Source organism: Xenopus tropicalis, chromosome 3 (genome assembly GCF_000004195.4).
Source record: "Xenopus tropicalis strain Nigerian chromosome 3, UCB_Xtro_10.0, whole genome shotgun sequence".
NCBI classification, from domain to species: Eukaryota; Metazoa; Chordata; class Amphibia; order Anura; family Pipidae; genus Xenopus; species Xenopus tropicalis.
This window is the reverse complement of record NC_030679.2, coordinates 64,153,469-64,170,355: the sequence shown is the minus strand read 5'-3', so window position 1 is coordinate 64,170,355 and position 16,887 is coordinate 64,153,469. Positions and strand designations below refer to the sequence as shown.

The window sequence follows — 16,887 nt, the reverse complement described above, 5'->3', positions numbered from 1 at the left end:
TTTCAATGGAAAAAACATGTTTTTAGTGCAAAAAAACACGAATTGTGGGAAAAAATACTACCACTGGTTAATCTGACCCAAGAGGCTTATTTATAAGAAAATCAAATTTGTGAATAACACTTTTAAAATTCGAATGCTTCGAACAATAGATCAAAAAATCCTTAAAAAAATGTTGAAAAATTTGGAAAACTCAAAGAAATTGAACTGAAAAAAATCTCTTAAATTTAGTTAAGGAACTTGCAGCTCATTTATGAAAGTTTAACATTACACAGAAATGCCTCTTGCACAGGTGCCCAGATCCACAATTTTTTAAACAATATTTTTTAACAATTTCTTTTTAAAGCATTTGAAGAATCTAACTGAATTGATAGCGACAGATATCTACTTTAGGGGCTCTTACACTCCAGTATGCAGCTATTGCTTAGAACAGGTACTTCAGTGCTGAAGGCAACTGGCTGTTCCCCTCCGTCAGGAGAAAAAAGAGGAATGAGAATAATCAACTGCATTTTATTTTCATTTCTCAGTCTTAGTCATTGCGAACATAGAAACCTATTCAGAAACATATTAGGTTCTCAAGGGAAGCAGCAATCTTGCCACTAACTGAAACTAGGAAAACGTATTTTAGAAATGCATTGAAAATATAGTGCGTGTGTGTTAAATAGACATTATTTTCAACAAAACAAATCATTTTATATTCCAAGTAGTACATCGATGTATTGGGAATTTCTGTACTTACAGCCATGTGGGCTACAAAGCCTGCCCTGCACTGTGTAGATTCTAATTCTGTCCCTCCCCCAGCCATGCTCCCAGCCAATACACTTACTACTGGCTAGTAAGGCATCCATATAAGGTGCGGGGGAGAAAATATAACATATAATTACTGGGAAATTTATATTCATAGTAAGATGACTTCTGTGCTGAATCAAAGTTTATAGGGCCATTCACATGGTATATTTTTCTTTGTATACAAATACAAGTTTATAAGTGCCCCTTTTAATACTGGTATAGGATCCAGAAAACCATTATCTAGAAAACTTCGAATTACTGGAAGGTAATCTCCCATAGATTCCATTTTAATCAAATAATTCAAAATTTTAACCAAGAATCGTGTTGGGTTTATTTAAGGTTTAAATTATTTATTTTGTAGACTTGTAGTATGGAGATCCAAATTACCGAAAGCCCCTTATCTGAAAAACCCCAGGTCCCGAGCATTCTGGATAACAAGTACCATACCTGTATTATGCAGCACTAATTCATTTTTATTTTCTGTTTCACATAACCCTGTGCTGTACAATACCATTATTTGAATTCCGGTATTTACATATTTTACTTGCATCCAGGCACTATGTCCTGAGAGGGTATGGGAGTGTTCCTCCCTGAAATGCATCACCGGGAGGAGCCAGTGCTATAACTGTACTGTAAAAATCTGTGTCTTTCTTACCTTGCTTTAAGATAGAAATTTTAATCTTTCAACTGCCGTTGCTGAGTGAATAGTTTCCCTGTCTCTTGCTTTACTAGCATCAGAGGATGTACAGTTATGGCTTTGCCCCATCAGCAGTTGCAAAAAGGTCAAATTCTGGCTATATTGAACATGATAATTGCCACAGCATGGTGCAGTTACTGGGATCAGATGGAGATGGAAAATCTGATGCAGATGGAAATGCCCATTTTTCAGTGCATTATGCAATGTAGAGCTGTGCTGTATGCTGTTCAGATTTATATTAGGAATGTCTCATAAGTCTCCCTCTAGGGAAATAATGGAATTGAATGCACAAAAAGTCGGTATGTTCTTCTCCAACAATAATAATCATAATAATAATATTCCATTTTTGTGCAATGTTTTTAAGAAAAAGTACAGCATAGATAGATCAGCTGGCATGGCATGATTCATAAATGAGAGTTCTAAAAATGATATGGCTCATATTTAAAGAGCCAAGAAGAGTCTCAGTTTCAATCCAATTTTTTTCTTTGCTTTGTTAAAATGACCTCTGTCTCTTTAACTATTGAGATGTAAATGCATATTTAAATTAATAAAATTTTTATTGCAATAAATCTGGGTAATGAAAACTGTCATACTGCTTAATATCCTTTAGGCACTTAGAAAATATAATGCTGAACTGAAATAAAGGTTTAAAGTAATACAGGCAACTAAAAAATATATTGTTTTAGTTTGCTGAGAGTGTAATGCTTTATACTTACCAACAATACGTTCATTTTTTGATCATCCACTTCTCTGAACTCTTTCGTGTGTGCACATCATGGCTAATTGCTCCAGAACCTGACTGACTTTTAGCATAAGGTCACTTAAGGGAGCATTTACTAACATTTGTAATTCTTTGTTTTTTGTGCCAAAATTTTTGATGTAAAAACCATGAATTTTTTATGATTTATTAAGCATCAAACCCACAAAAAACACTAATACAAAACATTGCCATCTAAAACCTGTCAAGGTCACGTAGCCAATGGGAGCCGTCCTAGGCAAACTGTAAACAGCACTGTGGAATATGTTGGCGCTTTATTAATAAATAATAATAATAATAACAGTCTTTATTTAATTTGTGGTTTTAAAATGTTTCAGGTTTTTTTTTTTGTTTGTCCACGAAGATTTCTGGAAAAACATAGATCTTTTAATAAATGACTAGACATTTGTGGTGTTAGTGGAATTGAGTTTATTTGTGGTTTCAAAAAACTCTAAACCCCATATCAGAATGTTGGTAAATCGGCCCCTTTAAGCTACCTTTTAGTATGTTATAAAATGGCCTATTCTAAGCAAGTTTTCAATTGGTCTCAATTGGTTTTCAAGTTTTCAATTGGTTTTCAAATTATTTATTTGTTATAGTTTTTTAATTATTTGCCATTATTTTTCTTCCAACTCTTGAAAATGGGTGTCACTGACCCCAGCAGCCAAAAAACTATTGCTCTGTGAGGCTACATTTTTATTGTTGTTGTTACTTCTATTCAGGCCCTCTCCTATTCATATACCTCTCATCCAAACCAAACCACTCCCTAGTTGCTAATGCAACTAGGACTCAGCAACCAAATAACTACTGAAACACCAAACTGGAGAGCTCCTGAACTAAAAATGAACTACAAATAATAAAAAATGAAGACCAATTGCAAATTGTCTCAGAATATTACTCTCTACATCATACTAAAAGTTATCTCAAGGGTGAACAACCCCTTTAAAGCATTATTTTTAACAGTGTTACTGTAACTTTGCACATACACTTTATTACTCTAATATTCCATAGGAGAAAACATTTCCAGTAGGTGTTAACAGGAGCTGGAGACAACATAAGTATTTTTGCAGCAAATATTTTTACACTCAGTTAAAAGAGGGTGATCTGATTTAGTTTTAAAGTGATCATGTGGCAACCCTAAGCCAAATAATGTAGGTAAACCTTTAATCTTTCTTAGATAAACTTGGATTTATATTTCATGTCTTTAAACTTGAAATAAATAGCTGTTCTGTGACTTATTTTTTTTTATCAGGGATAATTACTGGATCTTATACAGAAGTTGTTTGAGGCACTGGACATCATGAAAAAGAATCACTGTTTCCAGGGAGGTTATTTTGAGTTTAGTCTTATTTAAAATCATTTATTATATGGGGCATGTAAACTTTAAATGCCATTATTTATTTTATTGTAACATTATTGCTGATGTGACTGGGTTTTGCTTATGGTATTGCATATGGTTCTGTAAAACAGTGTGCATTGTTGGTAACAGTATGGTCAGTGCCCTTATATTAGTGATGTAGGTACAAACTCTGCTGGAAATAAGAGGTTTTCATAAAACAAGAGGTTTAGGTTTGTATAGAAAGATTTATTAGAAGTTCAGATCTCTGTTCACAGTTCCCAGTGCCCTTGGAATGCACCTGGCGTATTGGAAAAGTGACAAGTGTAAGTACATTGGCAACAGTTATACATTGTCTGGGGAACATACTGCCACTGCCACAGTGGTGGGCTTTGTGTGATATATTAGTCTATTTTGTCATTGTGAGTCTTACCCTTGATAATGATAAGCGATAACCTATTCTCACTTTCCATCCTTCCCTCATTTCATCTGAATTCCTTTAATGCATGCAACCAAGCCACCTTAATTTATGATCACTGAAGGAATATAAAGGCACTATGCAATGGCCCACTGTTTCTTTATAACACAAAATGGCTGCAACTTAACCTTGGGAACCCCAGGTGTTGCTGGACTAAAACTCGCAGCATGCTGTAAAGTATGATGCATGATAAATGTTGTAGACCAGCAACAGCTGCAACTAAAGACTAGCAAAAACACTGACTACATAAACAGAGTTAGCTGATCATCTAGCATTTACTATCAAGCAGATGGAAAGACACAGAAACTTGTTTTTGTTTTGACCTCTTTTGAGATATATGAAAAAGCACTACACCTTGAGATATCGCATGGTTTCATGTCTATAGCTTTGTGGGGGTGGTGTTAGCAATATCTGTTTTCTCCACGCTGCACTGCTTTTCTTTTTAACTCCATAGCAACAAGATGAATGCTTTGTATAGTGTACAGATAAACCTTTAGAGAAAAAAATGATATAAATGGAATATAGAAAGGTTAGCTATACACTATATAATTCTGAAAGTTGTAAAATGTGTTGCCACCAAGTAAAAAATGAAAGCTACATACTTTCATAACTAACCTTCTTCAGGGTTTTCCATAGATTTAATTATACATTTGTACACAGTTACTAACCATTAAGGCTATTTCTATAGCTTTATCTTTCTAAGCAAACCCTTTTTTCTAAAGCAGCAGGCACTACCTAATTCATTTTTTGCAAAAGGCTAAAAATAGGATATACCAGCAGCCTAAATAATTTATTTCCTTTGCTTCTAAGAAGGTTTTTTTTTAACAGCCTGCGTATCCTAATCTGAATGCTTCTTTGAATGATTTAGTAAGAGGAGCAGCCTTTATTAAACTACCTACTTTAAAAAGAATAGTATTGGAAAAAGGTTTGGCCACCAAATGTTACATAATGTTAATGTAAATGATAATAATTAAAAAAAATCTATTACTATATGAAGGGGAAATTGCAAGCTAATAATGCAGTATTTATTTTGGTGCTGTTCCTACAGTATTAGTAGGAAGACAGTTTAATGTCTCTTCTATAAACATATCTGTTCCTATTTTGAAAAGTGGAATCAGTCCATGCAACTCATTGGATCACTTTTAGTGCTGTACAAGTTTCTGAAATACTTAATCATGTATTGGCAAAATGAGCACAGATACCCCCTGAATGCTATCCTTACTTAGTAAATTGTTGTCTAGGGTCTAGGCTCTCAAGATTACCCAGGTTCACATAGTAATCCCATTCATCACACAAGCTTCACCAGTCAAAACATCAAATATACAAAAGGCACTTTGGTGCAGAGATGGGCACTTTAGACAGACTTAATGAATAATGAATGGACTGCCACAGAGTCCACTAGAAATTCACATATGAACATTTTCAGTTGTACTGTCTTATAACTATAAGTTATTGGGTCACACAGCAGAATGTTTTCAAGGCAAATATAGATTGAAATTGCTCATTACTAATAAGGTATTCACTTAGCCCTCCACCCTAGGCCCATTTGCCTCCCATCATTTAAAGATTATATTGTTACTATCATTATTCAAAGTGTATATTTTACTAGTTATTACCCCCTGCATTAGATGTAGGTGTGTGCAACAGTAGACTAGTAATATGCATCAGTCTTATATAATTATTAAAAAATAATTAAAAAATAATTGTTTTTTATTTCATAAGGGCAGTTGTATTTAATTTCAGAGACACACTTTGAAATATTGATACCAGTCTTCCTAACCTTAGATCATTGTACTCCTACAATTGGCTTTATTGCTGTTAAGTAATTTCAAGAATAGCCCATTCCTGCATTTTTAGGGATATATACCTAATCACACTGGGTTTTGTGCTGACAAAAAGCTTGGCAAACTTGTAAGTTTGCCCAAATGGACTTTTGTAACTAAGATTGCCAAGCTTTTTTCAGCATGAAACCCCACATGATTAGTAAACTCATGCAGGGTTTCCTTTATGGTTGCCTTAGCAATGCCTTGTGCAATCATAAATGGGCCCCTAAAGCTAGGAATACACAAACATTTAAAGGAGACCAGTGTCTTGGGTGAGTGATTATAGTCACTGGGGGTGTACCTAAAATGTTGTCTCCCCCCAGTGATTATACTATTCATTGTCTATCTGTTGCTCATTCTTGCATTGTCCCACCTTCTGTTCTGAAACAAACAAGAGCCTGACATTATGCCATCCAGACAATTTTCTGGCATAACTCTGCAATTGTGGGAAAATGCTACAGCATTTTAGATAAAAGTCATAGTGAATTTTGCCCTTTGCACACTTCACTTGACTAAGTAAGTGAGCCATAAAATGTATCATTACACATGCATTATGCATTACACATTACACATGTATTTTTCATCTACAACAACATGAAATGGTGAGAGTAAGTGCAAGACAAGCACCTTAACAGTATTGTGTGCATACAGCCACACACAGATAATGTACTATATATTTGCAACCTTCATCTCAACCCATCTCTGTACCAGCTACACCAAAATCCAGGTAGGAACTCAGCACCACAATTTAAAATAAAGCCAGTATCTGGTAAACACTGGTATCAAAATCTGTCTTGTTTAAATGGACAGCATGTCCCACTATTTTTGTGCAAGCTAAAAGCATTTTCAAAAAAGATATAGAGAAACTCACGTTGACATTCTTTGCAGCATTTGCCAGGAACATATGCAGGAGCAAAACCACTCAAACAGTTGGGCACAGAACAGGTAAGTGTTTCACACTGAGCAGTCCCATTCTGTAAAATAAAACCAGTGCTATTATAGTCTTTATATAAATATGTTTATTTCACAACAAAATACATGTATTTACATAACAATGGTAACTGAAATTGACGTCAACCACTATAACTTTTAATTTCAGATATTTTTGTTATGGTTAAGAAAAGAAATTTTATATTTGTCTCTAGAGCTTGCCACAGGTGAAATAGGTGAGAATACATCCTTTGATAAATACACCACTGAAAACTGAACAGACAGTGGTGGAATACCACTGCAGCAAGCTCTAATTCTACTCCTCACATATCTGAGAGCCAGTGTTGTTAAATGGTAAATAAAACCTAAAAAACGTATGTCATAAGTGCTGAACCGCACACTCATGCCTGTACAGTGACATTACTAATGGGTTGGCTGGAAATATCCTTATGGGTATATGTAGCTTCAAATCAAAATTTTGAGAAAGAGACTGTAACTCTATACTGGTACTGCAGTTCTGACTGTACTTTAAAATCTCTAGACTAATGCTTAAGGTCTCCGTATTTTCCATTTTTATTAACAAGCTTCTGCAGCTCTGAAAGTTAAAGCAATATCTTATTTCCTTGCTACGCTGGGCTGCTGAAAGGCACTGTAATTGTCAGTGCTCCCTGCCTCCAAATAATAGTTAGAATTAACATGCAGAGAAATAGTACATTGAATCTTAGTGAGTAACCAACAAGTTCATCTACAAACAGGTGCTGTATGGTTTAAGGTTGCATTGAACATTGTGTAATGATTCATTTGTGAGGCCTATGCATTGGTAGATGTATCTTACATTTCAAGGCAAATTCATTGGATTCAAAAAAATACCCAGCAGCTGACTGGTAGAATTGAAAAATGCAAATGGATGAGGTTAATGCTGAGTGTACAGACTGAGACATAAAGCACAAACTGTAAGTTGCAATGACATTTGTTACTTAAATTGGCTTTTCCAGTCTGTAACAAATGAAATTACAAACATTTGTTACAGTGAAAGGATAAATATAATCACATTTTCTGTCTCCTTCCTTTTGCTGTAGCTGTTATATGTTTTTCAAGCACAATTTTACAGATATGAAACTATTATGAGGAATTAGAAGGAAACAATATCCCTGCATCTGAGGTGAATACATTGAGCACTGCCCTATTGTTTTGGCACTTGGCAGAAACTGTGATTATGACAGAAAACCCTGGTAGAACTTTACTGTATATTTTACCTGGGTGGGACCCAGAAAAAGATATTTGCCTTAGGAGTAGGAAAAGATTTCCTCAGAGGATGCGTATGTGACTGTAAAGACACTGCATTATTATTGCCCATGGGTGCAGCAGTGTGGGTTATAGATTGTTTTGTTTAGATAACGGACATGATAATCACCTTGCTTCAATTAGAGGGTTTTGGGAACTACAGTATATGTAAGGTATGGCTCTGAGAGTGGTTAAGCCTATTTTCCCTGCATGGTTCAAACTGTATGACAATAATGTTGGCCACAAACTGTGCAGGATGGTTTGCCTGTCTGTTACATTAGGAAAGACCTTCTCACTCTACTGAGTGAAAATATTTTAGGACTAATGATATGAAAGGTTAAAAAAATGGCAGGGTGTAGAGAAAGTATACCAACTATTTCTTTACGCGGGCATTCAAATATTTCCAGCTGCACCATTTATAAATAATTCATGCCAGTTATAAAATATAAATATATCTTTTGTTGCCTGAGGGAAGATATTATGCTTCCTACATTTCTGCAGCATTAACAGACATAAGGATTAAATATTGTATTACATTTTTTGGATACCATTTACAACTGGTAATGAAAAATTGGGGTAATTTAGCATACTGAGGCACTTGATCTCATGTTGAACTGTAATTGCAAGAATGCTGAATTACAGTTCAGCAACTACTAAGGGCCACAGGTTGGAAATCCATGATTTAAAGAACTGGAATGACATTTTTTATGTGTCTTACATAAGAACATCGTGAAGAAGCCCTACACATATTTATAGACAGGTCGTCATACCGTGCATGTACATTTTTTGCATCCATCCATCCAAGATTCCAGCTCTCTGTAGATGTTGCCCTTTACTGTGCAAGACCTCTCACAATAGCACTGATCCAACCTATTCATCCTCTGCTCAGCTCTTGACAGCTGAAAACATATTTGACACATTGGGAAGAGAAGAGAGAACAAAATGTTATGCCACATTGTTTTCCAGCTTCCATATGATCCAGGAATAATAGGGTAAAGGAATGACACATTTGATGGAACAATAAAGCACCACAAGATTTTTCTACATGAGTAACACTGATATAAATTATTAGTCTGTAATGGGTTTCCAATAAAGAACACACATTTTGTACAATTCAGTACAAAACTAAAGTTTAGGTAGCTTTGCTGACTAGTAATCTACTTTCTACTGCTCTGTATGTAGCTGCTGTGGGCAGCTGTTCTGCTGATCTCTCGTCATCTGCTGTAACCCAATAGTCCTTTTTTGGTTCACTTCACTGAACAGGGGTGTATTAATAGGTAGTGGAAGGTGCCCTGCTATTGTAAATGATATATAAAACTATCCAGTGAGGTTTATATATTTGTATGGGTTTATTTCATTGCTATTAATTTGAAAGTGTATTTAAATATGTGGCTTCATAGGGAAACAGTAGTAGCTGCTGATGTCGTAGCGCAAAGCCATGAAATGCCTTAAGTGTATAGTGTGGGTTTCCATTATGTGGATGTTTTTAATGATGGAAATATAAGCAACATTTTAACTTCTGAAGCAGCATATCCTGTACTCCACAATTACAATTTTTGCACAAAACATCTCAATTTTACTGTGCCAGCATAACCATTTGTTTTCAGCAGGACATTATAAAATGTCTTATTAATAGCTAATATACATGGTGCTATAAATGATGTGCACATACAGTACAGTAAAACTGATGAGCAATAAAATGTGTTTTGACTGGCTGTATTTAAACAGAGAAATAATTTACAAATATGCTGGGGATGCGACAGGGACTTTAGGCATGAGTAATTTAACGGTTTCAGAAATCTATCCATTGGGCCTACAATAGCAATGGATCTCACCATTTCTAATCATTTTTCTGCTGAAGTCAGCACTAAAAAGCAGGTATCCTACGTCAGTTCTATTTTATTTAATCATTTGTTATTCAGCTGCAAGAGAATGAATATGTATGAGCTCTTTCTGTACCAAGACTATATTTTATACTGGAAACATAGTTATCTCACACAAACTTATTTTCTCAGATTTTGTTTATTTTTCATTTATCTTGCTACAAGAAAATTATGTGTATTTTTGTATCATCCTAAATGCCCTAAATGCATTGAATCACTCGGGACTGAATCTCTTGGTCTCTTGCCATCAATCTGCAAATATTTTATATCACTTTGCAAGAGCAGTTAGTAGCCGTGTAAGATGTAGCAAATACAGTTTTCTGTATGGCTAATATGTCTATGCAATAATGAGAATATGGGTATCCGTATAAATGTATAATATACATATAGCTAAATGCACATACACACACAATTTTTATATTAATTTTAATATATATGGTGATAAAGTATTGTAAAATATAAGACTATTATAATTCACAAAGGCGTTCCATGACCATATAAAGGCATGAGGCCGAATACAGGTCATGGAACTAGTAGGTGACTTTTAATATCCTCATATTTTACAACATGGGGTACATTATTTATTATAATACACAAGTTCCAATGAGTCATGTGACAGAAATGACATCACTAAGAACCTATTATAACTGATGACATTACTTAGCACTGTTTATAAGGACATAATTTACAGGATATTCATGGCTCTTGTGTATTATATATATATATATCAATACAAATGGTGTCCGCACTCCAAGGCTCAATATTCTGCGGGGTGCATAACCAAAATTATGTCTGTATAGAAAATAATTATCTGTGGCCAGCACACCCTTCAATGTTTCATCAAAAATTTTTTTATTGTAGATATATTGTTAAAACCAACGTTTCGGTCCTTATTAGGACCATCCTTGAGAAAGGTCCTAATAAGGACCGAAACGTTGGTTTTAACAATATATCTACAATAAAAAAATTTTTGATGAAACATTGAAGGGTGTGCTGGCCACAGATAATTATTTTCTATATATATATATAAGAGAGAGTGGAGCACACCCTACACAGGCTTGGGTGCTGGCAAAATGAGGAAATATAAGGACAGAGAGCCGCACGCACAAGGACTTAGCGATTAGTGAAAAAATTTATTTGAAAAAATCCAACGTTTCCAGTACTAACTGTACTCTAAATTTCACTAATCGCTAAGTCCTTGTGCGTGCGGCTCTCTGTCCTTATATATATATATATATATATATATATATACACACACACACACAGGTATGGGACCTGTTATCCAGAATGCTTATTATTACAGAGAAAAAGGAGATCATTTTAAAAAATGTAAAATGTTTGATGAAAATGGAGTCTATGGGAGACAGTCTTCCCGTAATACAGAGATTATACTAACTTGTACTAAGCTGAGATCTAGCAGTAGAAGGTATAAAACCTCTAAATAATGCATATTAAAATACAGAAGCACTCAAGTGTACTTTTCCACTGGGCTGAGCAATATGATTTACCAAGCTATGTTTGTTTGCAATTCTGTGTTCCTATGCATAGCAAATGATTTTAGCAGGTAAGGTGCTCCCCTGATTCATTTTTGGGTGGCATATATAACACAACTTTTATTTTATTTGCGTGACCAGTGTCCTTAGAGCCAAAGGGGTTATATTTAATAAGGACAATGTGTATCGTGTACACAAAAAAGTTGTGCACCTTTTATATAACATTTAGATCTCTTTTTTTCGGCATCTGCTGCAATTTAAATTTAAAACTGAGCTGACTGCAATGATCATCTACAACGGTGATATAATAACTCTAATCTCAGAACAGGAAAAATGAAGCGCAATGAGGGATCATGAAAGCCATTTACTCAAGCTGTGAGAAATGTTGTCAGTTCTGCAGCATTGGCAATCTGAGCCCAGTGTACATCTTAATAACCATTTGCTACAGCACTAATGAATTTATACATAATGTTACATGTCAAGCATCCTTCTGATTTTAACTGCTTACTCTTCTAGCATTAGTCACAGGTGCTGTATCTTACACGTATAGGACAGGTACCAGAGCTTTTGTAGCAAAACAATTGACTTTATTTACATTTAATAAGGATTTTCAAGTTTTACTGGGAAAAAACGCTGCAAAGTGAATAGGGTTTACTGAAAACTTTTAAGTCAAACTCCAGCCACAAATCATATAAAGGTAGGTAAGATACTTACAGATTTGATACAGTTTAATGAGGGAGTATATTTCTGTAGTATTCCTTATTTTAACATTCAGTCCTCACAGTCCCCAACTTTTAACAATTAAAGTCCAGACACATAATCCATGGCATGCAATGCAAAACAGCCATAATACATTTTTATTGCAGAACAAGCTTCATGCAAATCTTGACAATGAATGGATCAGCCCCTTTTTCTTGACAATTAGGTCCAGTAGGGGCTGTCATTAGGCAATATAAGTGCTTCAGGATTCTGACATTGATTTCTGATCAGGGCTTCTTTAGATATTGATTTGGAAGGCTTGAAAATCACATTAGATGAGGACCACATTGGGACATGATTGTGGACCTCTCATGATGGGTCTGCACAGTCCCCCATGAGATCTGAGAGAAAGTGCAGTGTCTTTTTGAGAACTGTATTTTTGATAGAAAAACACAATTTATACTCTTTTTTGCTTAGTAGTTTCTATGCTATAGTTATATCTGTCTTAATTTAAGACATAAAAGACATAAAATTTTAGGAACATGTTATATAGCAGAAACTGATTATATTTTATTTCAATGTTACTTTCTGAATCCCTGCAGTGAAGCCACTCTTCTTATTGCTAAGTATAGTGGAACAATACCTTGGCTGATGTCTTGGCCAATATGTCTTGTAGCTCCATAATTTTCTGCACGAGTCCATGGAAGTCATTACATGTAGGGCATGCTGAAATATTAATTCGCAAAAAGGGGGGGGAAGGGCAATTTGTTAAAACAAAATTTACTAGTGTTTAAATCAGTTATTGTTAATGAAAGCAGAAAATGACATACTTACTGCGATTAAGATCAGGGCACTGTGAGATAAACCCTTGTGGCATGACAACTATTTGTAAATCTTGCATTATACCCTATAGACAAGAAAAAGATATGTGAGCACTTTGTTTCATTGTTAGCTAAACTCCTCATAGTCATACATGTCATTCAATATTTTCTTTATAAACCTAGGTTATAATGAGTCCAATCAAAATATCTCCAAAAGGCGAACAAATGTTGCCTTCCCTGTTTAACAGATTTATTAAATATCCCTAAAAAATATAATGTACTAATGCACTCAAATAATAAAAAGTGAAAATGCATAAAGTTGCAATAGCAGTATTAGGTTCACACAGGTTACAGGATCGGGTACAGAGGGTGGTTGTTAATGGTACATTCTCTACTTGGAGTAAGGTTCTCAGTGGCGTCCCTCAGGGTTCTGTACTGGGTCCACTTTTGTTTAACTTGTTCATAAATGACTTAGGGGAGGGTATTATAAGCAATGTATCAGTGTTTGTATTTGACACAAAACTCTGCAGATGTGATTAAATGTGGATAAATGTAAGATCATGCACCTGGGATGTAAAAATATGCAGCCAATTAGTTAGCAGTTAGGCAGGTTATATATAGGCATAAAAGTTTGAACTTGATGGACAGGTGTCCTTATTTATTCAAAACTCTTTAAAAAACTTGATAACTACAATTGTGAAAAAGCAACTCAAACCCAGTGAAATCAGATTCTACACACCATTTTCAATTAACCTGCTGAATATCTTATTATCTTGAATTTTGCTGTTCCCATTTACTCCTGCCTGAATTTTTTACCAGGCATGGAATTGCAGCGAACTTTCGTGCAAAAATTCACAGTGGGAAAAATCGTTGTGCGTTTCAAATGTGTTGCCTGCGGTAAAAAGAAACTTGCCTGTGTCAAAAAAATTGTTGCCTGGGTCAAAAAAATTGTCGCCTGGGTCAAAAAAATTGTCGCCCATGTAAAAATAAATTGTTTTGCAAGGTCATTTTTGCCATTTCGTGAATTTTTTTTATATATATATATATATATATATATATATATATAGGCTAAAGTTATGCAAACCAAATGCTTTAATGAAACCTGCATAATATATTTCTAATTGTTCATTCCACATTTGTATATAGCAAACTTATATTTAAAATCAAAACGAAGAAATCATTGATATCATTAAGCCTTAATGGTTAAGATATAAAGCTCAAAAATGGTGCCAATTCAACCAGAATGCAATATCTTCTATTTTAAATGTGTTTTATGCGTGTTTGAAATAAAGAAAGTCATATAAAACATATAATATATTGTCTAGCACAATATGTTTATTACCTTAAAATAGCCATGCACATTATTTCTCTGTCCCACCCATAATGCTGTCCCTGGTGGTACATCCATGAATGTTTTTTCCACAATTCTTTCATAAATCCTGTTGGACACAGTGGAAAAATTACTACTTTATATTTATGTAGATATAACATTTTGCATACAATTGAATAAGCATATTGTGTACTTACTTGTTACAGTCAATGTGCAAAACCAGATGTGATGCACTGATTGCTATTGAGAATCTATGCCATTTATCATCTGCCAAAATGTAAGGGAAGACTTCCGTTTGGGACCGATGGCTTCCTGAGCGGTAATGTAATCTGACTTCATTTCTATGCCCACTGCTTTCCAGTTCCAAATATCTGCAAAACACACAAAATATAGCAAAATTAGCCTGGCATCTTAGGAAAGTCTTGAGTAAAACAGCTCATGCAAGCAAATGTTCAGTAATAAATGGAAAGAATATACGTAAGAACTTGCACAAATAGATTTGTATTAGTTGATAAATATAGAGTCACACAAGTGTTCACAAAACAAGGCTAATATTTTGACTAGCACTGAAATATCCATAGTGACAAATAACTTTCCAAAGATTTTTAAGAAATCATTATAAGAAAACTTTTCTCTTAATTCACGTCCAGTATTTTCCGTTTTACTCCCATAGACTTCAGAGTTTTTATGTGATAAACAGCAATTAAATTGCATCTGGCTCTATGGGACAATCTGGAATTGAATTAGGAGATAAGCTTTTCTGATCAAATTAAATCTGGCCCAATGTCTAGTATATGAACATAGGGAAATAGACAGTGGAGGTTGCCTTACCAGCCATTTGGTGGTTTGGACCTATAGATAGTGATGGGCGAAATGTTTCGCCAGGCATGGATTTGCGGTGAATTTCCACGTTTCGCCATTGGCGGATTGTTTCGCGAAACGGATGAAAAAATTCGACAAAAGAATAGCCGCGGACGACAATTTTTTTTGACGCACGACATTTTCGTCGTTCTAGCAAATTTTTCGGCAAACCGAAACGGGACAGATTCACTCATCACTACCTATAGATGTTACTTAACCCATATACACACAAAGTGACAGCGCCACCAGGAATAGAGGTATAATACATTTTGACATTTAGTGCTACATTACTCAGAAAACTTATCAAAGTAGGTTGCAATATTTATATATAGAACCCTGTCATGACACTGATGATTATTACTGTAACCTATCTGAGAGATAGAGCATCTCTTATTTCTACACACCTGAAGTTCTATTTTGTAAATTGATTTCAGATCTTTAATATGAGTTATGTTTAATGGGTTTGGCATTTAAAACCTGATTTATCAAACATGTTTCAGTTCTAACTGGACCACCCTCAAGATTAGAGTAGAACAGAGTTTATGTATATGTGACATGGAACCAAACACACAAGACTCAGAGTGACACCAATAAAATTAAACACATAACATCACTGATATATGACCTTCTGCTAAAAATTTAGGGAACCAATTCACAATAAACGACTACATGAAAACAATATATGCAACAATATATGTTAAATTTAGATAATTTGGAACAAATATTTTACATCTAGTTTTTTATGTATTAATATTTCATATATGTGTTTGTGTGTGTATGTGTTTGGTATTTACCCTTTTTACCCATTTTAGACAGCCTGTAATACAAGGGATGCCACGTTTGTTTAGAAGTCTATTTAGAAGGTCGTAAAAGAAGAACTAAACCCTAAAAATTAATATGGATAGAAATGCCATATTTTATATACTGAGTGCAACAGCCTAAAGCTTTAGCTTTTATCTTCAGTTGGAAACTAACTGAAGATGAGCTCTAAAGAGGACATTAACTGATATATCTAAAATATCTGAAATTGAACTTTGAAGGCCTTTGATATACATTAGGGCACAAGTGCAAAAAGCAAAGTGCAATTTGAGTATAATCGACATGTTTTATTTCCACAATGGCACATTTTTTCTTAGAATTTCAGTGTCATTGTGGTAGCTAATGAGGAATGCAATCAACACAATTGCACTGCCCCTACCACAACTGTGTCCAATTCGGCAACATTACACAATTGTGCATGCGCTTTGCCGCATATGAGGCACAGTTGCATCTAATATTTTCTGGGTCTGCCTGGTCATTTCCAGGCAAGATTCAGCCAATCAGATCAATAAAATGCATAGAAAGCTGGAGTGGAAAGGCATAGGGCGTATGCCATAAGCAGTACAGAATTAGTCCTGAATTTCCTTGTTTGTCTTCCTGCACATCTTACAGTAAGTAGAATTGGCGATCCCTTGCCAGAGAAGATAGCAAAGAGTTTTAGCATCACAGCTTATATGAAATATTTTGAAGATGCTTTACAAATATGTTTTTTCTGACGGGGACTGTTTTCTATTTAATAGGCTGGCGGGGAGGGGGGGGTTGCTGTTTGGGCCTCTGTTTACTTGAAATGCCAGGGCCTATTTTGAATCCCGGTCCTGGTGGATATTCCCTTTAACTGCAAAACAACTTTAAAATTAGATATTTTGAGAATTCTGGAGTTAGTGGAGCAA

At 34.9% G+C, this 16,887-nt stretch overlaps 1 protein-coding gene across 1 annotated transcript in view; it reads right to left on the bottom strand.

The window, feature by feature from the left end:
* The window catches only part of nell2 (neural EGFL like 2), a 114,799-nt gene that overhangs the window by 60,741 nt on the left and 37,171 nt on the right, over positions 1 to 16,887 (bottom strand). The window contains 6 exon segments of the mRNA NM_001097285.1: positions 6,749 to 6,851; positions 8,862 to 8,990; positions 12,810 to 12,892; positions 13,001 to 13,073; positions 14,330 to 14,426; positions 14,515 to 14,688. Coding sequence (NP_001090754.1) covers positions 6,749 to 6,851; positions 8,862 to 8,990; positions 12,810 to 12,892; positions 13,001 to 13,073; positions 14,330 to 14,426; positions 14,515 to 14,688 — 659 coding nt within the window.